A 27,632-nucleotide genomic window follows, 5' to 3' on the forward strand; every position below is an offset into this window, starting at 1 on the left:
TATCAATCAGGTTTACCTGCACTTTACATCTCTATCTGAGACACTTACTTTTTGCTCTATCTTGTATCTGGTTTTCTGAACACAAATACTGTTAGTGTTCGCTGTATAAAATTCAGACTAACAAATACGAAGTCTTAGTAAACTGAACTAGACAACATGAAACTTACAAAGGCCTGTGTGTAAACAAAGAAAGACACGAGCATCAGCCTAAGACTGCACATAAAATAAAAGAGTGTCAGTAAGGAAAAGGGTGTCAAGACTAGACCAAGAACGTGAGGATTGCTTGGAAGGAATTACTTACATCCTGGTTGCCAGGTTGTCTTCTTCCCCGGTCACGTATGCAGACTCTTCCTCTGGTGCAGCTCCCAAACGGTAGCCGCCCCCAGCAAAAGGCTGCAAAAAAGCAGAGTAAAAAATTGTTTTATATACGTACAGACATTACAAAAAGTGAAGAAGCCAGAAAGTCACTCTAGGTGGTGTTTGAGGGCTCTAGTTGTAAAAACCCAAGTATTTCATGGTCAACAGACACTCGCTGAAGGGAGGAATAAAGGCATCTACTAGAAAGGTCACATAGGAAAGCAGATATGAGTAGCCAATGGCAAAGACACAAAGCAGCGTGATGGTTTCAGCATATAAGTCTTAATTTGCAAACTGTGAAAGTAAGTGCAGGGGCTCATGGTTTTTCTTAAAAGCTCACTGTGGATCTGCTGAACTCCAGGGATACTGAACATCAAGACAAACTTGATTTCAACAACCTACAATTCCTGCCTCTATATCAAGTTCACCCTTTCACCTTTCTCCATCTAGCTCAGAGTCAATGTTTGATGTCTATCCAGCATAAACATACACTTGCACAAATGAAATACTGGGCTTAGTCCGAAAAGCAGTAACCAAATGCGTGTTACACCTTAGTCAATGTGTCTGCTCTATTTCAGTCTCAAAAATGACTCCAACTCGCAATGCTCTTTGGCCTTGCATCACTCCTACTCCCTTGGTGCCAGTCTCATTCTGGAGGAACAAACAGCATGGGAAGAAAAGAGAGGGCCGGGGATGGGGGAGTGGGGGGTGGGCGTCGGATTGTAAGATCATCTAATGAAAGTCACAAATTGATCACTGGATCCTTACCGCTGCTCTGCTGGACTCGCCGGGGCCTTTACCTGCCCTGTCCACAGCCACAGCCCCGTGTTCTTTGGCTCCTTTGAAGAGATCTTCTACAAGCTCATTTGGGTTTTTCTTTCGTGGGGGGCCAACTATCTGCTGGCCACTTCTTTCAGAGCCCCCGGCGTAAAATCTGCCGAAAGAAAACTAAAATACTCTCATCTGGTTCAAAAATAAAAGCAGCATATTCTCCCTCTCCCCATGCAAATGCCACCACAGGCCAGCACTTCCTAGCTAGAAGAATGTGGAAATAAACTTGCACGTACATAGCGAGAACCCCAAGCCTAATAGTACATAAATACTAACAGGGCAGGACATAAACATAACATGCAATTCCAAAGTGTACCTTCCTCCATGGTGGCATCTTGGAAGAATCAGAACTGGTCTGCTTTTTGTCAATATTTTAGAAAAAAATGAGATTCTCTGAACAGAAGGTGTAGCTAGGTTCTGCAGTTGAACATGGATGTCAGCTGTTTAAAGTATACATTCTAAGAAACAACTGCATTTGTCTGTCCCTTAGGAGGAGACACAGAACAAGCATTTGCAATGCAATAGGTCTCGCATTGACACTAGTTTGAGCTATTGACATTGTAAATGACAATGCCTTTTATTTGTGTTTTAATTTTTAAAACATAATAAATGGCATTGTCATTTATAATGCTAATAACTTAAACTCTCGTAAATACGAGAGTAATTCTGTTTGCCTTCCAACTGCAGTGGTGAAAACCCTTTGTGGTAGACATGGACTTTGTGACCCCACCGGAACTACCACACCTTTTCCAAGGGACTCATGGGGAGCCCACCGTGTAGTAGCTGCAAAGGGGAAAGGTGGCCGGCTATAATCAGATCAGGCGGGGCCTCCGGATTACCTCTGCATTCACTCATTAAACTTCAGGTGGGACACCCGTAAAGTCTCTCTGTGGAGCCTCGGACCCGGGAGGGGCCCAAGGCGTCGTCCGCCGCCCCCTTCTGCCATCCTACACGAGCCGCCAATAGTTTCCCTTACACTGGATTATAATTCACCTTCTGACAAGCTTGCCTGAGTGTCGAAGTTTGAGAAGTTTTCCTGGGGTGCTGGCAGGGAGAGGGAGGGGTGGCTGCAAAGCAGGAAGGAGGGGTGGCCCCACTTCACTGATAATGGGAGAGACATACTAAACTAGGTGTGCAGCCCCCTTCTGTCGCGAGAATATTGCTCTGATCACTCGCTTGTGGGTTCCCAAATTAATGTGTCCATTGCACTTCTGTTGCTCTTAACAAAATATGACTCATGTTACCCTGAAAATAATTGTAAAGCAGTAAAACATGGGAGAATGTTGTCGGCAGGAAGTTGAGCACACCAGATTTCCAATCTCGGCTTTCTCGGTTGACAAAAAGGTGTGTTCCTGGGCAAATTGCTTTGATGTACGGGATTCATCAGCAGCAATTGAGTGCGTTTAGAAACAAAGATGGGTCGACTGTTGAGTGCTACGTGTAACAAAAGCAGACCATTAGCTCAGCGCATAGAAGCACAGTTACTTTAAACACGCAAGGTATGCAGGCGCTGGAATGTCCAGTGGGGATTAAATAGTTCACACTAAAGACTTTTTTTGTTTATTTCGTAGTGAATTTATGAGCGTTTGTATAGCACTTGGGCACCATTCATTTACTCCCAAGTGGTACGTTTTATCGGCTTTCTTTTTAAATTGTATACTGAATGTGGAGCACAGTATTAACAGCCTCTGGGCACAGGCTGGGAAAAGAAGCGTTTAGCTGTGCAATGGGGTGGGGGTCGATTTTTAATCCCAGCTTCCTAACTTGACTTTAGCTTGTGATCTTAAACATTTTCCTTCATTTCCCGTCACCAGTTTGCCTCTGAAGTGCTAAAAGAATGCTTAAAAACATGTTAATTACTAAAATTAGGCACTATATAAAACAAACATGACAACCCTCAAGCCGGAGCTCTAAACTTCTTTACGAGACAAGGGTAGAAGACCGACACGAACAGTACTCTGTCAGAGGCAGCAGTCAAACCTATCACAACCCATCTTCGACAAGTAGGGCGGCTGCGCGCCTCTCCCTTGATGTAGTGACTGGGGAAGGCTGGAATGTATCAATTGCTTTATCCTTGATCGGTAAGGTGGGATAATCGAATGTATTACTTTCCTCAGTTCGACCGCGCAGATGCAGGCACCTAGTCCAGGCGGACACTTGAAGGGTCTGTCAGTCACGAAAGTCTCCCTGTCCCGAAAAGTGAGCATCACTTCACTGGCTTCCTGGGAGCATCAGTGTACATGCAGCCAGTTTCTGCGCTCTAACTGGAGTTGCGCGCATAACTGACAGAAATCCGGGCACATCACTCTCATTGGAGAATCAGTTCACACTGAGCAGCCCACAAACGTAGGAGAAGATCAGGCTACCAGAAGGGAGAGAGTGACCCCCGTATACCACCCAGCTGCCCCTTACTGCTGGAGGTGCGTAAAAGGATCAGATCAAACCTCGCTCCTTGGAACATGAGTCCCAGATTGTAACGAAAAGCGGCTAGAAGTCCTACAGCGGCAGAATTTTCTCCCGATTTGCGAGTTCTGTGACATTTGCCCCCGCCTGATGCGCATGCTAAATGAAGGCTGCTGCCTTTGCCACACTTTCGAATGACGCTCTGCTCCGTTAATGTATGTTGAAGCGAGGGGCGCAGATGTAGGCGCCCCATAGCGCCGACAGAGATGTGATTTTTGCCTGAAAGATGCTGTCCTAATAATGCACAGTAACAAAGGCAGCCGCTTGTTTATATTTGCATCTCGCTTTCACTTTGAGTGAAAGAGCGATGCACCAAGACTTCGGAAACATGGTCACTACACGCCTCCTAAAGATAAGGAATAGCTTCACGACAGCCGTGAAGCTAATGACCCAGTTCAGATGGGCCGTCCAAAAGGGAGACAGGGTGGTAACCAAGAAGCATCCTTTTCAATGGGAAGCCAGCGTTTAGCATAAACGCTGACGCGACCAAATGAAAATGATGGGCGGGGCTTAAAGTCCCCTTCTAAAATCTCCTCTCTCAAAATATGTCTTGCAGAGCTGCAACGCTAGGCGAGACCTAAAAACGTGTTGGGGGGTTAAAACTGGGGAAAGACATGAAGCTGAAGAAGAAAGGTTATGAAAAGCTTAGTTTTAACCACTTACCAGCCAAAACATCTTTTCTATGGCAAAGTATCACGGCACAGTGGCCACGGAAAGTGTACCAATACATCACAACAGAAAATGAATTCACTATCAACAGGTGGGTGCTTGCGCATTGGGTTCTAAACATGAAAATCAAGGAAACCACCGACAACAACCCCGTTAAGGATGCAAAGCATTTTAAAAATCGTAGTGAGGGCCTGTACTAATTATCTGAAGCAATCAACTGTGTATGATTTCAGTACGGCTGTGGGTCAAGAATATACTCTTAATATGTAAAGTGTAGATCAAGGTGTGTCATACCATATGGGAAAGGTTTCTCTTTATCCAACGTTAAGTTTAGCACTGCAAGGAAGCCCAGATTTCATGGAGAATTGAAATTACTATTGGGCGCTCTTGCCCGCCAGTCTCTGCCACTGCACGGCTGGGTGGAGCCCACACCTCCCAGAATCCTTTGCTTGGCCCGGAGGCCGCAACGTGGCGCCAGAGCGCCATAAGACACGGAGAGGCGTCCCGCAGCACAGGGCGGGCCCGAGCCAAGTGTGGGCCTGTCTGCACCCGTCCGCGGCTGGGCTGTGCTGGGCCCACTCTCCGAGCCCTTTGACATTGTGCCTCCAATTTGAATTAGAGGCCATCCAGGAAGCTGAAGACCGGACATTAAGCTAGCTGCTCCGAGACCCCGCAATAGCCCGAGACTGAACCAATATCAAGCCCAGGAGTTCCACCTCTACCATCCCAGCAAGAAGAGATCTGGGTCACTAGCTCTATTAATGAACTTCTGGTTAGTCATTTGGAGACTCGTTCAGAGAAACTGTGCTCAATGATTAGTATTGTACTTTCTCCTCTGCTTTCATGTTTAGACTCCATTGAGTCTAAATTGGTCTTGTTTAGGTCTCGCCTAGCTATTGCGTTTACGCAATCGCTATGCGAGACTCTAGTAAGAGGGGCATTTCAAAGTGCTCCCAAAAGTGGATTGCATGGCAAGCACGCGCACAATCACGTGCATCGTGCCGCCATGCAATCCGTTTGGGGAAGCGCTTCAGCCCACTGGTGCGTGCACGTGTTGCCACAGCCTCGGCATCATACTTCAAAGGGTCCGCTCCCCCGCCTGGAATGCGCTCCCCCGCCCCCGCCACAGCAAGCCGAGAGATTGTTTCCTCATGGAGCCTCTCACAACTGTCCCTCCCCCACCACAGGGCTTGTCTCACGGACGCATTGCCATCCATCGATTTCACTTTCATGCCTGTGTTCTCTTTGCCTTTCAGCACACAGCCGCCCTCCCCCCTCCGTGTTTTCTTGCAGCTTTGCCCAGATCGGAGTCTCAAACTACCAAAATAATAAGTTTGCCCTGCACGCTTTCTGCGCTTACAAAGTTAACATATGCCGCGCTCATTCCTTTTTCATCCTTCTAAGGTCGATAACATTAGCTCCATTAATTCTGCGTCTAAGGATTTAAATAACCATATGTTTTCTTGCAACTTTAGGCACTTCACACACACAGCCCCACTGCTCACACACACAGGCATCAAGGCAGCAACAGAATGCTCTGAGCCCCACCAGTGTTTGCCACACACACATGCCTCTCGCATTTTCTTCCAGCTTTGGCCCGTGTTCTCTTTGCCTTTCAGCACTCAGCTTCCCCGTAACCACCATTTAACTAACATCCTGCCACACTCATTCCATTTTCATCCTCGCTTTCACTTTCATGCCCGTGTTCTCTTTGCCTTTCAGCACACAGCTTCTCCGTAGCCACCATTTAACAACCATCCTGCCGTAAACACCATTTAACTACCATCCTTTTAGTTAAAATAAAAATTGCCTCTAAGGGTTTAAGGAACCATAGAAATGCAAGGCAACATACACTCCGAATGCCACTCAGAGCCACATAATGACATGCCACATAACTACAATGCACTCAATACAACAGACACTACAAAAACCAATCAGTGCCACATAGTTACACACCACATAATTACACAGCGCTCAATGCCACATACACTTCAAATACCACTCAGCGCCACATAATTACACTACACTCAATGCCACATGCACTCCAAATAACACTCAGTGCCAATTAATTACAATGCAAACAATGCAAGATACACTCAAAATAACACTCAATGCCACATAATTACACGCCACTAAAATCAACATACACTCCACACAAAACCACTCAGTGCCACATAATTATATTCTACATAATTACACTCTATCACCCTCATTCTCTATCTATCTATCGCATCACCACAGCATCACTTAGCACCACCACAGCATCAATTAACACCACAGCATCACTCGATACCACCACCACATCACTCACCGCCACCACAGTATCAATCTGTACAACCATTCAACAACAACTGGCTCTAATATGTTCTCTCAATATTTAGGCTTTATTACAAATGGCACAAAAAAAATGATAATATTTAACTTCTATTCTTGGATTTTAGGCGCAATTAAATACACTAAACATAATCTTCACAAGAGTTATTAACAAAAGTTTAAACGACTGCCATTATAATTTACAGTAACTTTTATTTAAGTATTAATTATTTGCAAAAATTACAAACCATTGTTATTTGTAATATCAATACATCTAAGTCACGTAAATACAACACATATTGCATTACAAATGCTATAGGTGTCACATTTGCAACAGTTAAAACTATTGACATTGTACATGAGAAAGCTAGTAATTTCAATATTTTCAATACCAACACATAAATAAAAAATTAGTCAATTTACAATACAAAAAGCTCAAACTTTCCTAATGCGAGACCTATTGCATTGCAAATGCTCGTTTCATCTGGTAACGGCCATTTACCATCCCATTCAAGTATCATCAATAACGTTCCTAATAGGCATGGGCCTGTAGCCAAAACTCATGATGCACCTCTGGTGGAGCCCAGTCTATCAACACAGGCACCACTTGCTCCTTGTAATCTATTAGTTCCCATAGCCCAATTTCAAAATAAACCTACATTAATTAGGCAGAATGTAGACCATTTGCCTACTTCAGTCCCCAAATTGTTATGCTCCGTGAAGGGTGCAGAGAGTAAAGTCTCATGAGAGTAGCCACTGGCCCAACTTCCTGTAACCAATCTCCCTCCAGCTGCGTGCCTCTACGTGGCTATCTTGTTGGGGGTACCCTCATTAACAACTGATCAGCGTGAAACGTACGAGGAACTTTTTAATAAAACCTTGGGCTGGCTGGTTTGCCACAGAGGCATGTCTTTTTTTCATGCAAAATATATTATACATGTAAGGAGATGTGCCTGGATATGGCCAAACCATTCGGAAATCCAGTGAGACTGTATTGTGGTAAATTTTAGATCTCCAAATTTGGTACATTATCTGTTATTCAATGCTAAACATAGTATCTTGGCAAGCACTTCCGTTACCCTGGTCCAGTTAGGCATTTTCTATAAATCCCCTTTTCCTCTTTGGCAGCAATCATGCAATTTCTCTCTAGATATTGGACAGAGCGCATTGAAAATATGACCTTCTACTCATCGTGGGTCTGACAAATTGCGTTCAGTTAATTCCAAACAGCCAGGCGCAGTCAGTATATCTCCCACTAACGTTCCAGCCAGTGCCCAGGTTTAAACACATGCATCTTGTGCCCTGTATCTATATCCAACAGGTTTGATGCACTCTCTGACCTGGATTGACATGTGGGCACAAAGGTCCTTAAAACATCTGCTATTCCCTGTATTACACCTATGGCCGACAAATTACCGGTAATACCTACTGTCCCCGCTCCTGTACAGATATCGGCAAATACTGTTCACACTCTGACCACTCTACAGAACTATTTCTATACTTGCCTGGAAAGTAGCAGGTCTTAAGGGGAAGATTAACAATTTGGACTGGCGGACATTTGTCTCAAAGTTCGACATAATTGTATTGCAGGAAACCTGGCTTACTGTTGCATCACATTTCGAGGGTTATGCCGGTTACTCCTGCCTCACTACTCCTACTCGTGGCCAGGCTGTGGTGGGCTGGCTATTTGGGTCATTTTAAGTCTCCAGCTAGAGCTTTCACAGGTTAAATCTGGGTCTTCTTCCTTCTTAGTGCTAATAATTTGCCTCCCTAAGACAAATATGTTTTTTATTTGATAAACTTTTACAACAATAACTTCACTAAAGCTATTTGCACACATTACATCAGTTTGTAATCAGTTTGTTTAATTTTTTATCTGACTTTCAAACCAAGGCCGAAACTAGCCACCTGATAGTAAAGTTTTTTCCTTGTGGCCCCAATTTTATATCCTGGTTCTCTAAAGGAGAGATTTTACCTACAGAGTGGGGAGACCATAATGCTCTGTGTGCATCCATGCTTCTACCAATCAAGGGACTTGCATACAACAGTAATTTAGTTTCCTTCACACAACACTCTTCGGATGGTTTAAGATTAATTTGGTGCCTGAAAAAACCCATAGAAATATTATCAGCCCTACTTAAGTTAAACATCGACGTATTTCTCAACTGTCTAGTTGAGACTAGACAAGGGTCGATGGCTCTGTATTACAATAGGCTAATATGTATAATCAGGCAGTCTATACTTAAGCCAATCCACACATCCAACACAGACCCGAGGTGGTTGGATGGGGCCTGTCCTAAGGCAAATCGAAAGCTGATGAAAGCTTTAAATGTACGGTCCAGGGTAAGGAATGAGATCTAGACGTCTCGCAGTGAGTATAAAAAACGTGCTCTAACAATTGGGAGTTACTCCCTTACCCTTTTAATAACGATACAGGAAGTGGAATTGGCCATTTAACATAGAAATGGCGGGAAAGAGCTAGGTTCAGATGGGGTATTTATGGATTGGTTATAATCCATGCCTGAGATATGGGGCCCACTGATTACTAATACATTTAATTCCTGTTTATCAACTAATATTCCTCCTTCATGAAATACCTCAACGGTTGTGCCAATATTCAAAAAGGGTGACCTTATGTTCCATAAGTGCTATTGTCCCATCTCACTTATCGACAGCACTATTAAAATCATTGCAAGTATCATTTACGACCGTTTGGTCAAATGGGTAGCCAATACGGACATTCTCTCCCCTTTTCAATTTGGTTTCCGTCCGAAATTAGGCACCAATGTTTGAACCTGGCCATGACAATCTCTAAATACACCAATGCCAGGCACTCTCCTATTTCCCTTGCTTTTATGGATTTGTCCACTGCCTTTGATTCAGTAAACAGAACCAAATTATGGTTAATGTTGCTGGATCAAGGAGTGGACCCTCCTTTAGTAAATTTTCTGAACACACTACCAATATTCCCTCTAATTTTATGGTCTATTTTTAATCAGACCGAATAAAGATATTGAATTGAAATTGAGGAGACAGCGTGTGATGCACTTTAACTTAGGCGAAGAAATTCGGGTAATCATTAAAATACATAATTCTCTTTTAATCCTGGTCACCGAATAATGCTGTAGCTGAGTAAAGTTCTGGTGTTTTCTCTTTTTCAAGCAGACAATGTAATCCCTATGTGCCACCTTCAGGTACACCTGTATTAAAATGTTGTACCTTGCTTCTTTCTCAACCCCCTTACACCAGCTTTTTCTTCCCGTTCAGTTCCCCCTGAATCTCCTTCCAATCTTCAATTAAATGGAAATGGATTCTGCAATATGGACTTGGGTCGTGATTGGGCATGCTAATTGAATGTCGCCCATGTTACCCTCCGCCCCTGAATTAACTTTCCTGTTAGTGCAGCAAAATGAGCTTACTGTGATGGGGGTAGGGGTGAGGGAGGATTTAAAAGTAACTTATTTTTATGCTTTTGAGTGGTGGGCATGAAAAGAAACGAGAACACAGAGACAAAACGTGTGCTGACAGCATTGTGGCTGTTTACTTGAAGAACCCATCTCCTTAGATGGGTGTCTTGCTCAGCCTCACTTACCCAATGAAAGATGGCACTGTTCGAGGCTTCTGAGCACCTGTTCAACCTGGGAGTGGGATATTTTGACATTTATCTGGATCAGACCCCAAAGGTACTGATGACTTTACCACATAATTTCATGTGAGGTTTAAACACTTCCTGGTTTTACTTCACAGCACGGAAGAGGACAGAATGTGACAACCACTGTTTGACTTGTACCACCCTCAGAATCTACCACAAAGCACAAGGGGAACCTCTGACCTCTGTCCTTCTTCCTCGTCTTCATCCTCTTCCTGTCCATGCACTAGATCTTGAAAGGAGGTCACCCTGTGATCACTGGAAAGGACAAAAAAAATTATAAACATGAACCCACACACACAGGTGACTAATGACGTGCTAGTAAAGGTACACCATTTCTGCCCCAGTTCCCTGCAGCTATTCTCAGAACGTGTAAATTGTAAAGAAACTCTCCACTTATGAAAAGAATAACCTTATGACACATGCTCTAACTGGAATTTCCATTTCCCAGAGGTCTCCACAGTGGGCCAGGCAGTGATTTGCTGACAATTCTTGAAATAGCCTATATGCCTTTTTCTGGTTCATGTGTAACAACTCACCTGGAACCAGTTCCTCTGGACCCAGAGCTCGGAGGCGGCTGTGGCAGGGTCACGATATCGTCATCACCACCGTCCTCAAAGAAGTTGCCCAATGCAACCTGAAGACAAAACAAATATATATATTTAAGCACAGCGTTAAGACAACATTTATACGGTGGCAAGCTTTCAAGACAGACAGTGCAGAAAATCTGGACTGGTTTGAATAGTTCCTTATAGAAGAGGGTGTGTTCAGGAGGGAGAATGCAACAACTTATTACATCATCCCTTCTTCCCACAGTGGGTGTGCCTCTGTGCCAGAAAGAGCAGCTCTGCTTTCCCAAGTTGGAATGAATCCTGCCCCGTTTGTGAAACATAGAAATCTACTAGTACCACAACCAAAATAAATGGTGAGGTGAGACTCCCAACGTGGTCCGGCATTATGTATGTGACGAGAATGATGCTTCGATCTCTGATCTTTCTGCTAGTTTCGTATATTTTTCCTTTTAGTTGTGCACTTCTTGGATGATCACAACAAAATTACTTTTCATCAGTGAGATTGGTTCGAAGGTGAAGGGTGTGTAAACTGGTTACAAAGTGATCTGCGCATTCCAAGCAAATTTACTTCTTTGGCCAAAAAATAAACATTTCTGAAAGTAATTCTTTTCTGAAAAGAATGGTTCTGATAACATCTCGGTCTATATATACAAGATAAAATGCGGGCAGTGCACAGAGGTCTACGCAAAATGCTGCCACAGCAGCAGATCAGGGAAGGTTTATGTGCATTTGGACCTGGGGTGGGGTGGGGATGTGGTGCTTCTGCATCACGAAATCAAAAGATGGAGGGAAGAAGGGAGGGAGGGAGAGGCAGGCAGGAAGGATGCTGCACCAGATGAGATCTGGGCATACTGCTGTGTATGGCGAGTGGGGTCTTTACAGCTCTTGCAGCGGAGGCATGAGACCCCCCCCCCCCCCCCCCCATGCATCAGGTATGTTTCTGCTGCCCCCGGTAGGCTCGGAAAGGAGGGGTCCTGCGGTATTAGATCAGGTGTACGTCATGCAGTGCAGGGCTGACACGGCAGGACCCGGTCAGATTTTTATTTGAGAGGTGGCGGGGGGGGGGGGGGGTGGTGTTAGAGGGGTTGGGTTAAGATGTTGCTGCTCTACCAATTCAGCTGTGTATGAGAGGGGGCACTGCCACTCTGTCGGATCCTGTGCCTGTGCTGCATGTGTGTGGGGATGACATGAAGAGGCGGTATGTGGGGTAATGAGCGAAAACATCACATTAAATGAGACTGGGTGAGCACGGCCCATGAAACAAAGCCCATCTGCTTCCTAGTAGCACGGGCAGCACAGGTGTAAGGATGGATGGCAAGGCCTTTAGACATTTACCTTTGTAATAATAAACATCAGTTTGCTGGTGGAGGCTAATAACTGCTGCATACCTCCACGCCCCTTTCATCTTAGCACTTCCCAAGACCAGTACATAGTTCTCTAGATTTACAGTAGGTTTACTTTCCTTGCAGTAGTTCTCCATAGCTCTACACTTTTGTTGTAACCCAAGCTCAGTATAGTCCATCACTACCAGATACTCTGCCTAAAGTAGTCAAAGATATGATGGCTGCATCTTTGGGAAAAAGCCCCGTGCCGAGTGTGAGCATTGGGGCAAATCTGTCTAAAAGAAAATAAATAAAAATGCAAAGCCTGTTGCAGCCATTCAGAAGTCTGATGTGTTCAGACAACCGGTCGTGGGGGTCTCATCCTACTTGGGCCTAGTTACCACTATGAACGGACTTGACAAGCACAAAACTTCGTGTCCTGATCCAGCAGAACAATACTGTTCGATCCCGCCCCGGTGTGCACAAGAGACTCAGAAGGGATAACTGGTGCTATGGTATGTTCAGGGAGAGGAAGAGAAAACAAAGGCTCATACATCCATGTAACCTGCTCACAGCTAGACTCAGGCTCTCCCCTGGGCTTTCAGGATACCCGAGATAATGGGCTAAAACTCTCAGTTCAGAAACTTTCCATCTCAAGCTGCTCTTGTACTGATTACTCATCTCACAATGCAGTCACTACCTCGAAAATAATGGTCTACATACATATAAACACACACAATAATTATATATATATATATATTAAAAAATTATGTACATACATATTTATATATGTATGTGCAATAAAGGGTTGGCTGGACACAGGGGGCTTGGAAGAGGGCCTGGCCTGTAGCAAACCCCAATCCATGCGTTTGGCTTTACATATGCTAATGAAATATTACTTCAAGTTAAAAAAAAAAAAAGAAGAAAAAAAAAAGAATTTCACTGAAAAACCAAAGGATAACGTGACATGACACTTGGGTATGGTAATAATATAGTAGAGTGCAGTGGCGAAAAGTGGTGGAGAGCAGTGTCGGAGTGCAGTGGCATAGAGTGTGATGGCATAGAGTGCAGTGAAGTGTAGTGGCGTTCAGTGGTGCAGAGTGCAGTGGCAGAGTGCAAAGGGGTAGAGTAGAATATTATGGAGTGGCATTAAAAGTGCAGTGGTGTCGAGTGGTGCAGAGAAGAGTGTAGTGGCATAGACTGCACAGGGATAGTGGTGCAGAGTAGAGTGTCGCATAGTGCAGTGGCATAAAGCGCAGTGGCGTAGAGTGCCGTTCGTGAAGTGCAGTGGGGAGGAGTGGTGTAGAGTGGCATAAAGTGCAGTGGGCAGAGGTGAAGAGTAGAGTGTAGTGGCGTAGAGAATAGTGGCGTAGAGAAGAGTGATGTACAGTAGAGTAGTGTGGCATAAAGTGTAGTGGTGTGGAGTGTGCAGAGTAGAGTGGCGTATAATGCAGTGGCATACACTGTGTTGGCCCAGAGTAGAGTGGTGCAGAGTAGTGTCAGAGTGCAGTAGCATAAAGTGCAAAGACGTAGAGTGCAGTGGTGTAAAGTGAAGCAGAGTAGAGTAGAGTAGAATGCAGTTCCATATAGTGCAGTGGCCTAGACTACAGTGGTGCAGAGTAGAGTGCAGTGGCATAAAGTGCAGTGGCGTACAGTGTAGTGATGTACAGTAGAGTGTGCAGAGTAGAGTGGCGTATAATGCAGTGGCATACACTGCATTGGCCCAGAGTAGAGTGGTGCAGAGTAGTGTCAGAGTGCAGTAGCATAAACTGCAACGACGTACAGTGCAGTGGTGTAAAGTGATGCAGCGTAGAGTGGCGTAGAATGCAGTGGACTAGACTGCAGTGGTGCAGAGTAGAGTGCAGTGACGTGGAGTGTAGTGATGTACAGTAGAGTGGCGTAAAGTGCAGTGCTGAAGAGTGGTGCAGAGAATAATAGTGTGTGTGTGTGGTGTACAGTACAGTGGTGTAGAGTGGCGTTCAGTGGTGCAAAATAGAGTGCTGTGGCATACAGTAGAGTGGGCAGAGTGCAGGGGCATAGAGAGGTGCAGAGTAGAGTGGCGCAGACTAAATTGCAAAGGAGTAGAGTGTCAGAGTGCAGTGGCATAAAGTGGTTGAGTGGTGTTGAATGCAGTGGCCTAGATTGCAGTGGTGCAGAGTAGAATGCAGTGCCGTAGAGTGGTGCAGAGTAGAGTACAGCTGCACAGAGAAGAGCTGTAGTGTAGAGTGGCATAGAGTGCCGTGACAGAGTGTAGTGGCGTAGAGTGCAGTGTGGGGGAAAGAAGCAACATGGAAGGGGTGTGGGTTGGAGGGAAAATAAGCTACATGGACAAGGATATGGGAAAAGGACTCAAATCACAAGCTCTCATATGGAGTGCTTGAACACAAAGAAAAAAGAAGCTCTGAAAATAGGAAGAGGGCATGATAACCCCATGCCGTGATAAACAAGAACGAAGGAAATGAGAGCAATGCTAAAGCTAACAAATGGTAAGCTATGGGCGGATTGAAAGAAGGGCGGAAGAGAGGTTACAGAAGATGAGCTAGAAAGAAGGAAGGAATGGAGGGGATAAAGAGGAGATGGAAGACATAAGTGAGCAAGAGGGATGAAAGGATACAGAAAGATGGAAGAATAAAAATGGGTAAAGAGGGGGAGCGGATAGGGCAACTGAATGTGGAATGTTATCAAATATCAGCTTGTTTAAAACACAAATGCTTCAAAAGTCTCCATGTTCTGTATAAATCCCACTTGCACATTTTGGTGCCCTCCAGGGTGATCACAAATTATTTGAGCATTCTAATGATTCAGTGCTTTGAAAATAGCCTTTCTGGTTAGGTTAGGGCCCATTTTATGTCAGCATTTCAATTCTTGCAAGGGTCTGACTTTGCTACCTTTCTGTAAATCTACGTAAAGCGGCTGGAATTATGTCAGAAGCGATAACTCTAGCAAGCCCGGGAGCGGTGTGTGCGTGCGCCACACGTGTGCTTGTCACAGTAAAAGAAAAACACACTGCTGGCACTGCAATCATGTGTTTGCTGGCCCAGGAATGATGCATGTGTGTGTGCGTGCGCGCACAGTTTGCGCTTGTTCGAAGCACATAGTCGTGCTTGTGGTGCGCCCCCTGCTCGCTCCCGCAATGTGGATACCGCCACAAGCATAAGTATGTGCTTTGAAAATGAGCAGAACTACGGCTAAAGGTCCTCCTATGCAGCGCATGCACACTGCGTAGGCGAGACCTTAAAAAAGACTAATAATTTTTTTGATAATCATTTATCTTTCCTCTTCGGGAATAGCAATACGCAAGGCCAAACACCAATCAAAATATAACCTGGTGTCTTCCTGAAACATTTTAGACTATAGTGTTATTTCAGGCTTCTCCTACAAGTAGCTTGTGAGCTACCAGTAGCTCTCCAGCTCCTTCTGAGTAGCTTTCCGGTGTGCAGCGTACTCTACTAAATAGAAAAAGTGTTTATTCGAGAAAAAAAATGTATTTTCAGAGCTCAAGTCATAAGATTTTTGGAGAAAAATGGTTGAATTTCAAATTACTTTTAAAGTCAAGTGATAAAACATGTAGCATTGGGGAGACATATTAATAATACTGTTACCTTAGTGCCATGAGCATTCCAGCTACAGCTGTTATGTACTTCCTATGTAAAAAGATTCCAAAGTGACAGACTTTTTAAAGTTATTTCTGGCAACCCTGCCTTATGCACTGAGTAATGTTGAATAGCGTGGCCACCTATATAATCTTGTCTGATGTGGTTGCTATTACAAGGCCAACAATATTAGGAGCTCGGGAAATCTTTTATTGAACATAAGTAGCTCTGGTTACAGAAAAGTTTTGAGACCCCTGCGTTATTTACTATTCTAACTTTAAAAACTAGAAATGCTATCTCTTTGAACGTTTTTCCTCAGCAGCCTGCTGGGCACAGCCCACGTGTACAGCAGTACAATTTGTGGAGAAGACTCACTAGATCCCGGTTTATACCCCAAACAAGCTTCAATGGCACACGCATAAATAATCATCCGCGTAGAGCGGGATAGTCAGCCACTGCTGCTGTAGAGGTAGAGTTTTGAAAGGTTTGTGTACCTATTGTTTTGGCTAGCCTGACGGCATGTGAGCTGAAAGCTTCATATGCTACCATCCAAATGTGAGAATGAAGTTTATTGCTGAACCAAACTAAGCAAGTATTTGCAATGCAACAGGTCTCTCGTTTTTGAAAGCTTGAGCGTTTGGTGTTGAAAATGACAAGTGTTTTACTTTAGTTTGTTGTATGTAGTGGAGTAATATTGCCATTGCGCTATTGACATGTGTATGAACTCGCCGCGCTGGAAAACCAGAAAATGGGAAATAGATTATGAGGGAGGAGAGACCAGAGTAATTTGCTGCCTGGGCAAAAGAAAATGTCACAACAATAGAATTATATGCTCCTGAAGCTACAACATTTTCAACAGGATTATGCATTACACAAACATGACACATAATTCACAACCTTCTGCATTATCTCAGATTACAACTAACACATCGTAGCTCAAACAAAAGCAACACAAAAATGACAGATGGTGCTGGGCACTGGCATGTTCTTGCCAAAGTTTAATCTGTCACTGTACAGTTGCTGATTGTTGAATTCAAGTACTAAACTGGTACTAATGAGGTTGGTTAATCTTTTCTCCAGCCAGTAGTAGTTATTGTCACAGATATTGTTTTAAGTAAAGTGCTCTCACCCACTCCTGGCCCTTTTATGTGCAATACAAAATACCTTTAAAATAAACATAGATGCACAGAGACACATACAAACGTGCAAGCACAGACCCAAAGAAACACGCATACACAGATACAAACAAACAAGTAGACATGCACATATTTGGCAACAGACAACCTCAACGGCATACACACATAGATGCAACCATATAAGCATACGTACACACACACATTCACACATAAGCATGCAGGCACGAGCATATGCAAACACAGACACACGCGCGCATAGACATGCATATAAGCAAGCATGCACATACAGCATTACCAAGACGGGATACATTTACACACTCACACAAGCATGTACATATATACAAGCACACACACACACACACACACACACACACACACACACTCCTATATACCTACGCACTTGTGCCGACTAGGACACACGTGCATGCAGACATGCACGTGCGCATATACACACATATACTCTTGTGTCTCTTGCCTCACCTCCGTGATGTGGCTTGAATTAAATATTTATTTAACATGTTTGAAAAATGTAAGCATTTAAAGTGCTTTGAAGGGGCAGGGGCCAGATGAAGATAATAGCCAGATAGGGTGGCAGACATAGAAACGAGACACAGATGGACAGATGGAGTTAAGAGGCAGATAGGGCGGCAGACAGTGAAACAAAAGACTGAGATGAGTGTGTGAGACAGCGGAGAGACACGCGTAAAACACAGACACGAGAAATAGAGATACATATGTAAACAAAGAAGAGAAATGTTAAAGACAGAGTGCGAGATGTGGCAACATGGATGGTAAGCAGAGAGAACGAGAAAAAGTGGAGTGAGACGAAGACAGAGGTCAGTGTGTAGGGTGAGAGAGAAAGGGTAGAGGGATGAAGACACAGGTGAGTGGGTAAGGTGAAAGAAAGAGCAGGAGGGAGAGATGGAGAGAGATGGGGCAACTTGGGTGAAGGAGTTGGCGAGGGAGCAAGAGATAGAGGGGGGTGAGGTAAGACAACAGGGTGGGTAAGATGAAAGATAAATAGGGAAGGAGTGAGATATTGCGTGTCAAGGATGGGTGAGTTAAATAAGAGAGATAGAGGGCGAGAGTGGGATGAAAGGACAAGGGGATGGGAAAGGGGGAGAGAGACGGAAAGGGGGAGAGAGAGATTAAGAGACAAGGGATAGGAAACATGAGAGGGAGGAGATTGAGAGACATGGGTGGACTGGTAAATTGGGCGAGAAAGAGGGAGGATGGTAGATTGAGAGAGAGAGAGAGAGAGAGAGAGAGAGAGAGAGAGAGAGACTTAGAAAGAGAGCGTGAGAAAGTGAATGAGAGACAGGGAAACATTGTGTACTGAGAGATAGAGACACGGATCAGCTTAAATAAAATGTCTGCACAGAGCAGGGGAGGTAGAGTTGGGAGCTGGAACGAGTGTGACAATTAAGAGTCAAAGGCGCAGAGCCACTGCACGGTTCTCCCAAATACTGCACCGAGGCAATATCTGAATCTACAGCAAAGATTTTATTTTTTGTTTAGGTTTTTAGCAGGCACAAACAGCCAACGATATGGACGTTCACCTCAGGTCTGCTGGGAGGGAATTTGTTGAAATTAATTGGTGCATTCTTATTTATTCTGTGTTTTATGGACTGACCGACCGGCTCCGAGCTGCAACCAACAGAGGTCTAAAAAAATAATGAAACCCTTTGAAGCAGACAAGGAGGTGGTGGAGGGGCAGAGCGAGGGCTTGGGAGAGCACTGTGCTTTATGGGCCAGGACGGCCAGATGGCTGCTGCGCGCGTGCACGTGCTCATGCACTCAAGCTTTATGCTAGGAAAAGCCTCTGGTGGCACTTTTAAAAGCCCACTTACAAAATGTCTCGAAGAGACAGCCTGGGCTGTCTCAGACGAGACCTAAAAACGGACCCCTAGCCCACTAGTTGGGTACTAACATGCAGTATAACAGGGTGCAGCTGGCACTGTTAAGCTCTGGGCATCTGTGCCACTGCACATACAGCACTAGTGATGGCAACACCATTCACTGCTGGGCTTCTAAGTGAAGGACTGTGGTTCAGGTACAAGTGAGAAGTGTAAGGGGGGATAAGCAAAAGGATGGGGGCCTTTGAGGTGGAAAGAAAACAGGAAAATAACAAGCATTGGCATAGCCAATAGGTCTTGCCTTTGGTACCTTATACATTTTGAGTTATGCAGCACAATATCCTTGGTGCAACAACATCAAGTGTTGCATAGCTAAACACTTATACGGTCCCAAAGGCGAGACCTATTGGCTATGCCAATGCTGGTTTCTCTCGAAGCGAATACCACTATGGACAAAGGAGCCAATCTTTAGATTACACTACAAGCATATTATGCATTATGATTATATAATAAGAGTTTTTTACGTTGAGAAAATAAAAGAAAACTAAATATTCTAATGGGCGTGGTGTTATTACTCCCTTGATAATGGTTAATATGAATACAGGAATCTCAAATTGAAAGCATTTCACAGACTTCCGGCAACAGTGTTAGAAATGCACAACGGTAAATCAAATACAACAAGCTGAACGGAATCCCACAGTGATGCTGTCCACATAAATAATTACAGTCCGCAGTACACCAAGGTGCCAAAAATCAACAAGAAATTGCAGCATCTGCATAAAAAAAGACACAAGAGAGACGCTCCCATCTAAACCCCAAGGCACACATCCAGCCAGCATAGCCAACATTTGGATTTTGCACTAGCTACCTAAACAAAAACAAATTTAAGTTTAATATTTTCACGCTGACTCATAACGCGTCTTAGATCGCCGAGAACTCATGCTATTCAGGGAACAGGCGACGTGAAAGCTCCTTGGCAGGTCCTTCCGCCTGAGTGAGCAGCACCTGCTGAGCTGACCACCCGAGCGCTGCAATGTCTATGCGAATAAAGGGCAGTCTCTGGGCCCAGAGCTTCATATATGGCTCAACCTATCTGGGAACTTGCGCACAAGGAAGACAATGCCAAGAGTAGACATTTGTAAACGACTCCTCTGTTTAAGCAAGTATACGTCATCTTAAATGGGGCAGCACGGAATAGCAGAATGCAGCGAAATGGAATGTCACATTTTCTTATTACAGTTGATTCGTAATGTCAGAAATAGTCTGTAACTAGAAGACCGAAGCTAGGTGTTCGTGTATGCTTGTGTCCGGTATTCGAAGACCGGTTATAGGTCTTTTCGAAGCAATCTGGGTACCCGTAATCAAGGTTTTCATTTTGGTGGGGGAGGGGCAGAGTGAAGCGCTTGGGAGAGCAAGGCTTAATGAGCCATGAAAGCCACATGGCGGCTGCGCGCGTGCTCACGCTCGTGAACGCAAGCTTGAGGCCAGAAAAAGATTGTGGTAGCACTTTGAAAAGCCACTAACTAAATGTCTCGCAGCGCATGCGCTGGCTCAGCGAGACCTAAAAAGGGGCCATGATGCACTCAGCGTGGACGGCATCATAGCGTTAACATTTAAAAATAATAATAAATAAATAAAAAGAATCGCACCTGAATCACAGCACAAGCAGCAGATGCCAGCGGAAGGACACTAATTAAAGTTAAACTATTCTTGGTGCATGTGAACCCGAAAGAAAAGCAAGTGACATATAGCAAGCGCCGCCCAATTAGAAGGCAGCAGCAAGGAACAGTGACAACGCTGCAAACAAATGGCAAGCAATGAGCAGGTTCAAAGCCCATCATAGAACACGAGTCTTGCAAGCGAAAGAGCATGCGTATGTTATTCTTGGATCGCACTGAGGATCTGGAACTTACTGCCCCCAGAAACCAGACAATCTTTCAACGTCGCCTTCAAGAAAGAAGTGACGTCTTTACTCTTAAGCAAACTTTTGCCCTAGTTCCGTGGATCTCTGACCTCCATGCCCCATTTGTTCTCTTCCACTATTCGCATGACCATTGCTTGCTATCATTGTTTTGAGTATTGTTTTATGCTCTTATCTTTGCGTCTATTTGTATCGGAGAACATTATGGGGCAGATTTATGAGCCCCTTGCGCCACTTTTGCGTCACTTTTCCCATGTTAAAAGTGACGCAAAAGTAGCGCAAGGGGCTCATAAATCTGCCCCTATCTATTTCCACTGAATCGGTCATGTGTAAAGCGTTCGATACCCGCATGGGTCTAGTTCGCACTATATAAAAAATTTCTAAGTACAATAAATGAGTGCTCAAGCAGGAGAGACCTAAAAATAAAGTTGGCCATAACTTGAAAAAACTTCACATTCTTCAAGTACATTAAAATCTTCTGCAATCACAAAGTCATAGTCTTATTGGGCGGATTAAGCACATAGGGAAAAAAAAGTTTTCGCTTGTGGCATTTCAAGCTCATGGTGCCCATTAGGTTAAACAAAAATATGCTGAGAGACTTGTACCTAATTTTCCTGCTTTTTCTCAATTTGAAAATTAAAAAAAATTGTCAACTGGGGACACAGTCAGCAAGCTCTCACGTAACAGATCACTTAGATAAGAAGCATTGAAAGACACATTAAAATCCAATTGCACAAATAATGAAGTTAGGGGTAATGTTTCCTTTAAGTCCAAAGTATCACTCTACTTTTTCACTTAATTATCACAATCCAACCAGGATTACTGTGATGTAGTACCGTCCGAGTAGATGGTCCACCAAGCATGCAATAATCCATCGCAAATAACTGCCTAATGGTATCCTGAATTAACATACGGACCTGACATTGAATGGCTAATCCACTTTAAAGACAACCACCATTCTGGTACTTATGGTTTATTGATTACAATAAAGCACTGAACTACACTGCTTACCCTTAACCACATCTTCTGCAGCAAAATATGATAATATTGCTGAATATACTGAAACTGTTAATATTCCTACACTGTGAACACTATAATTCCTGCCTTGAGAGAAGACCAAACGATCCAAGTCACAAAAAACACTATAAATGGACTCAATCCGAGGAGAATTTGATGAACTCACATTACCTCAAGCACTGTTTTCTCTTAAATCTTCATTATTAGTAAACACAATATGCCTATTATTATTATACCATCAGGGGTATGGAAGTTGTATTGCTAAACTACTGAGGGTTTCCCTAGGGATATGTTGTCTTAGTGTCTATTTTGCCCGATGGATACCTAAACATTAAATTATGGTAAAAGGGGACAAAACTGTTATTAGAAGTTGACTGGTTGGGGGGTACAGCACAAAGTGTGTCCTTTTAAATCCATTGTCAGGGGCACTTTTTAGGTCTTGCCTGCTACAGCGCATGCTCTCTCACAAGCGATATTGTATACAAAAAGTGACTTGCAGCCTGCCGACTGCTAAACATTTGTTGGCTTCATTGTCATTCTTATTTGCTGCCTTCAAATTAGCCAGTGTCTGCCGACTTCACTTTGTTTTCTTTCGGCTGGAGCATGGACCAAGTACTGTTTGCTTCACCTTGATTGTGGTCCTTCCATTGATCACGCATAGGTTATTACTTGCTTTATGAACTCGGGTACTTATTGGAGCATGTGCAGTCTGGGCGTTCGTATGAGGCAAACCTATCTGATGAGGAGTCTCAGTGCCATTCGAAGGAGGGAATGCTACCGCAAAAAGAGGCAGACACTCCCTACTCACAGGTCTTACAGATGGTTCAGGGCGCAGCACAACCCCCTTCGCAGCGACGCCCTCAGCCCGGTTTTCCCCATGAGCTGCAGGGATTAAGGAAGCACTAGGTACTGTTTTTTCTAAATTCGCTAGCCTAAACTCAATTTCAGTTAACTTTTGCAGTATCGGGTCCACATGAGCTGAAATCACAAGTTCCAATTCTTTCAAAAATCTTTGCTCTTTCGACTAGGTGATGCTACCAATGATACCCTTGCATCTGCAGTTAGTACAAAATAAGGGGGCAATTAAGCAGTATGTCAGCAGGTTTACTCCTAAGTCCACAAGGTTTGGGCATAAGATAACTTTGCTTATTTTGTTTGACGCCTGCCCCTTCCTTTTCTTTGACGGCGGAGCGAGACTACTCCCATGAATAATCTTCGCTTTTTTTGACCCCGTGTGACAACTTTTGGCCTTACAGAGATATCAGATTTTTCAGTTATATCAGAATTGTTAATTTCAAGGCCTGGGGAATGCGACGTACTGATTTATAATGGATTAACTTCCAAATCTATTCGTGAAGTAGGGACATTAAGAGTAGGTTGATTATGAGAGTTTTGTGGCTCCAGGGACAATCTGCGCTCGGTGAGTTTAATTTCATGAATGAGTGCCGATTGGCCCTTAACCCCTTGTCCATTTTCCCAATTTTAACCTGTTCATTTTGACACCCCTCCTTGGTAACAGAACCAACAATGATAATGTCACAGTATCTTTTGAAGTCAACACTGATTGAGTCCAAGGCGATGTCGAAGTGTTACTAACGTGGCCCAGCCTGGCCTCCTTCGGCCTCTGACGGGCACGATCGGGTGCTGTGGGAGCCCTGTGAGCCTTTTAAGCGCCTCCTGGCACTTGGTGCCGGCGTGTGCGCCGCTAGGGCTGCTGGGAGTTGTGGTCCGGCCTCCCTGGCCTTCTCTCACGAGACCTAAGTGACTCCTTGGCGGTTGAAACCAAAAGAATGCCTGGTAAGTAGAGCTCCCGCGCTGCGGGAGCCCAGTGAGTCTTTTAAGCGCCAACTGTCACTTGCGGTCGGTGTGGGCTGCTGGGAGTTGTGTTCCGGCCTCCTCTCACGAGACCTGGTGTTTCCACCAAGTGACTCCGATGGCAGTGGCGGACTTGACGTATATAGCTGCTGAACTGCTTCAAGGATTCCACAGCTCGAGGATCACATGTAGAGTTTCTGTTGCAGGAAGTATAGACCGGACACCCTGCGGGCGGGACCCATCAAACCACGAAGCACAGGCCAGGCATCTATTCCACAAAGGAAGTTTAATCTTTCCTGCCAGTCAATACCCCCTTCTCCTTCCACAACTACCCTTGTCGTTTGAGCCATGCAGCAGCCAAGTCCAGTGGTGCTGCGGCTTTGCTGGGTGACAAGAGGAGGTGGTCTGTATATATGTGGTGTGTATATATGCAGAGATGTTGCTGCCTATAAGCGTATTTGTCTCTGCAGGGGTTTGTGTGCAGTAGTGTGGATGATTGTGCAGAGTATGCCTATGGGGGTATAATAAAGGGGGGAAAACCTAGAAGGAAAATAAGAAAAAAGTTTTTTTTAATAAAACAAAAATAATAATAATTGCTTCTTGCCTGTTATTTCTCTTATTCTCCTTCTCGGCATCAGTAAAAACAAACAAGCATCGGCAATGCCAACAGGCCTGACTTTTAAATTATTGTACTTCCTCATTCAATGACGAGTTTAGGCATTCATTCAATAAGTCATTCTACATGCACTCGGTCATTCATCTTAGCACTAATTTGTCCATTCATCCACCCAGTGACTCATTCCTGCAGTCATCCATGTACAGAACTACAATAAACTCAAATCTGCGCAAGACCAATTAAAAGACTTAAAAATTAAAAAAACAAAAACATGCTACGGCAGGCCTATGCTTGCAGTAAAAAATAAAACTAAACATAGCAGCAGGTGGGCATCTTGCGATAAAACTGTACATCGTGTTGCATTGTTTTGCAGTTCAAGCATGGCCACAGCATTTAGAAGCAATGTGTTGGACATCCTAGAATGGTAAAACAATTAAAAGGAGGATATACTAAACGGGGGTGATCCACTGCACCTGTTTAAGTACTCCTACTTACCTGTCATGTCAATTACCAAAGAATGTTCTTGTTTAAAACAATAAAAACAGATTTAAACAAAAAAGGAGGATATACTAAATATTGCATTGACAATCTTCAATCTCCGCGGTTTGTTCGAGTAGGTCACCAACACCAAAACCCTTGTCTAGTATGGTAATGGAGAGATTCCATTTAACAAAATACCCATCAAAAGGCTTTGACCAAAGTGTAATAATCCACCATTAAACGTCCATTGACTTGAACACATCCTTTTCACAATAAGTCAGCCAGGCCTACTGGCTTTCTGTTTACCTTTCATAATAAAAAGATCAAAATGAACCAATAAGACCTACAGCCTTTACCACTGACTTGACACGATACCCAACAAAGGCCTACTGAAGTGTGGTATGCTAGCAACCATCATGCCTACAGTTAAAAAATTGCCAATATTCACAACATTACAGCTGGCAAAGCAATATACAACCCCACTCAAAAGGGTTTACCAAGAAGTATTGCAATGAAAGGCTTAAACACCCATGATTTATCACAGGGGAGGATGAACATCAAAACCTTACCTACTAAGGTTATATGTGGGATTTCATGTAAGAAAGAAAACTCTACAGCCTGTAACACAGTCTGAAAACAACCCAGTTAAAGCCCCAATGGCTTTAACGAATGCTTTTAACAATAAATAAGTCAAACTTATTGCCTTTATCATAACATCTTATAATATAAAGAGATCAGATCTATGGCTTTGGACATAACTTTCACCAGTGAACCAATCAAGCTTGTATCCTTGATCACTGGCTTTTTACCATAACTAACTCAGGCCTACGGTATCGAGCTTAAGCTTTCCAACAATCCAGCCATCAGGTATAACTGTGCCAAAATTAGAAATGTTAACATTACAGTTGACAAAGCAAAATACTAAGTATCCTAAGAGGGCCCAACAAGAATTAGCACAGTGCAAATCTATCCCTTTGGTTTGTCGAGGGTAGGGTGGGGCGGGGGGAGGGGGATTAACCAACAGTAAAACCCTTGCCTAATTTGAGATTTCTTTGGCAAAATACTTCTCTGCAGATTTTAATAAAGTAATAATAATCCACCCTTAGAAGCCTGTTAAGTCGAACACATGCTTTTCACACTAAATAAGTCAGGTCCCCGACATTATCCTAACATTTCATTATAAACAGATCTCGCTTATAGCTTGCCACCATAACCAACAAAGCCCTGCTGTATGGAGCACAGGCTTTCACACAGGACAACCAGAGAAGAGCAAACACCAGAATAAACCAATAGATCTGGGAGAAGTTGTTTGTTAAAGAGCATCAGTGGCAATCGTTCGACCTTAAAGGTCAAACAATAGCTTTCCTTGAAAAAGAGCTTGGCTTAAACAGCTAGATAAACAAATGTTTGATGGGTAAGCAGTCTTTCTGTGGAAGCACACAGCTTTTGACAAATCAAAAAGCTGCATTCCGAAGAACCAACAATTGCGCTGCACTACAGTTCTTCTCTGTAGCACTGCTGAAAGCTTCTTTTTGATCACATATGGCAGGGTGGCAACTTTGCTGTCAAGCCAGACCTACAAAGAGAAAAGAAATGAAAGAAGAGACACTGGGCCAATGGGCCACAGTGTCATAGGATAGGCAGGGAAGGAAGGGAGATAATTAGAATAGTCATAAGACACAGAACAATAAACATGGGATGTGCCTTATGCAGAATTACATGTGCAATGGGTAGTTCGCGGTTTCAGATCCATGTGGCGCCTTTCAGTGGGTCAATAACAAGGGGCAAACGTACACATTAAACCTGTAAATCACTTTCAAACTTTACTGGAAGACGTTGGACAAATGCACCCATTGCAGAGGTCAGAGTATTTAGGGCGCATATTGTAAGTTCAATGGATTAGTGCACTGACTGCACACGCTATAATGCATTAGTAACAGTTTCCAGGCAAAGTGCTAGAAAAGTAGGTCAATGCCACTACTATGGTAGTTTTATGTAACTTTTCTTTTCAGGTCCCAGTTCTAATCATCAAGGGGCATATCAGCAACACCCGGCGATAATTATCGCTCAGCGCTCTTAGCGTGAGGGTATTTATCGCCGGGTAATATGGATTTTTATCGCTGAGATAGCGTGCTATTAGCAACGCTTATCTTCTCAGCGACAAAAATCCTCACGCTAACTGCCTAACGTGAGATTATCGCTGGAAACCCAGCGATAATCTCACGCAATGTGGCGTTAGCTTGCTGATAGGGACTCACAAACTTAGCCATGATATCCACCTTCCATAGGATATCATGGCTAAGTCAGCCCTGAAGCAGGCGTAAGGAAAGTAGCGATAACAGGGGTTATCGCTACTTTTCCTGACGCTATGCTTCATAGCGTGGGGCTTGACGATAGGAGAAATGTCGCTTAGCGACATTTCTCCTGTCATGTTAGGTCCGAAACGCCCACTTTGCATCTCATTAGAGATACAAAGCTGGGCGTTAGGAATCCTGACGCTAAAGCAAGGTTTCACGCGTTAGCGTTGCCTTGCTAATTAGGCGATAAAAATTATCGCCGTTTTTGCGGCCGTTTTCGGCCAAAAAGCGGCGATAATTTTTTTTATCGCCTGCTTGTAAATATGCCCCTTAGTTCCCTCACAGACGACTACTAACAATTTGAGTTCTACTTCAGTGAAGTACAGACTTTTAAAAAAGCATCTATGTTAAATGCTCTTAAATGCACCAGCTACGGTATATGTACAAATGGTATAGAGGGATAGATCATGTTTACTTTCTGCACAAGTGTTTATTAATTACCTCGGCAAAAAATCAATTTCTTCTGACAAGATTAAATGATTATAATACAGGCACAAGTATCAATCGGTGAACATCCAAACACATAATGTAATACAGTACAGTCAATACATCTAATACAAAACAATTTCTATTTACACTACAGCACATATATACAAACTCATATACAAAATAATTCAATCAAAACTCCTTTCCCTATTGGCTCATTTCATCAAACATGTGTGCAC

The 27,632-nt window shown here is 43.8% G+C and overlaps 1 protein-coding gene across 1 annotated transcript in view; it reads right to left on the bottom strand.

Moving 5' to 3' along the window:
- The window catches only part of NSFL1C (NSFL1 cofactor), a 113,373-nt gene that overhangs the window by 57,268 nt on the left and 28,473 nt on the right, over positions 1 to 27,632 (bottom strand). Inside the window, 5 exon segments of the mRNA XM_085619585.1 lie at positions 302 to 324; positions 327 to 393; positions 1,126 to 1,291; positions 10,466 to 10,540; positions 10,822 to 10,919. Coding sequence (XP_085475711.1) covers positions 302 to 324; positions 327 to 393; positions 1,126 to 1,291; positions 10,466 to 10,540; positions 10,822 to 10,919 — 429 coding nt within the window.

This window comes from Triturus cristatus, chromosome 7, assembly GCF_964204655.1.
Source record: "Triturus cristatus chromosome 7, aTriCri1.1, whole genome shotgun sequence".
NCBI classification, from domain to species: Eukaryota; Metazoa; Chordata; class Amphibia; order Caudata; family Salamandridae; genus Triturus; species Triturus cristatus.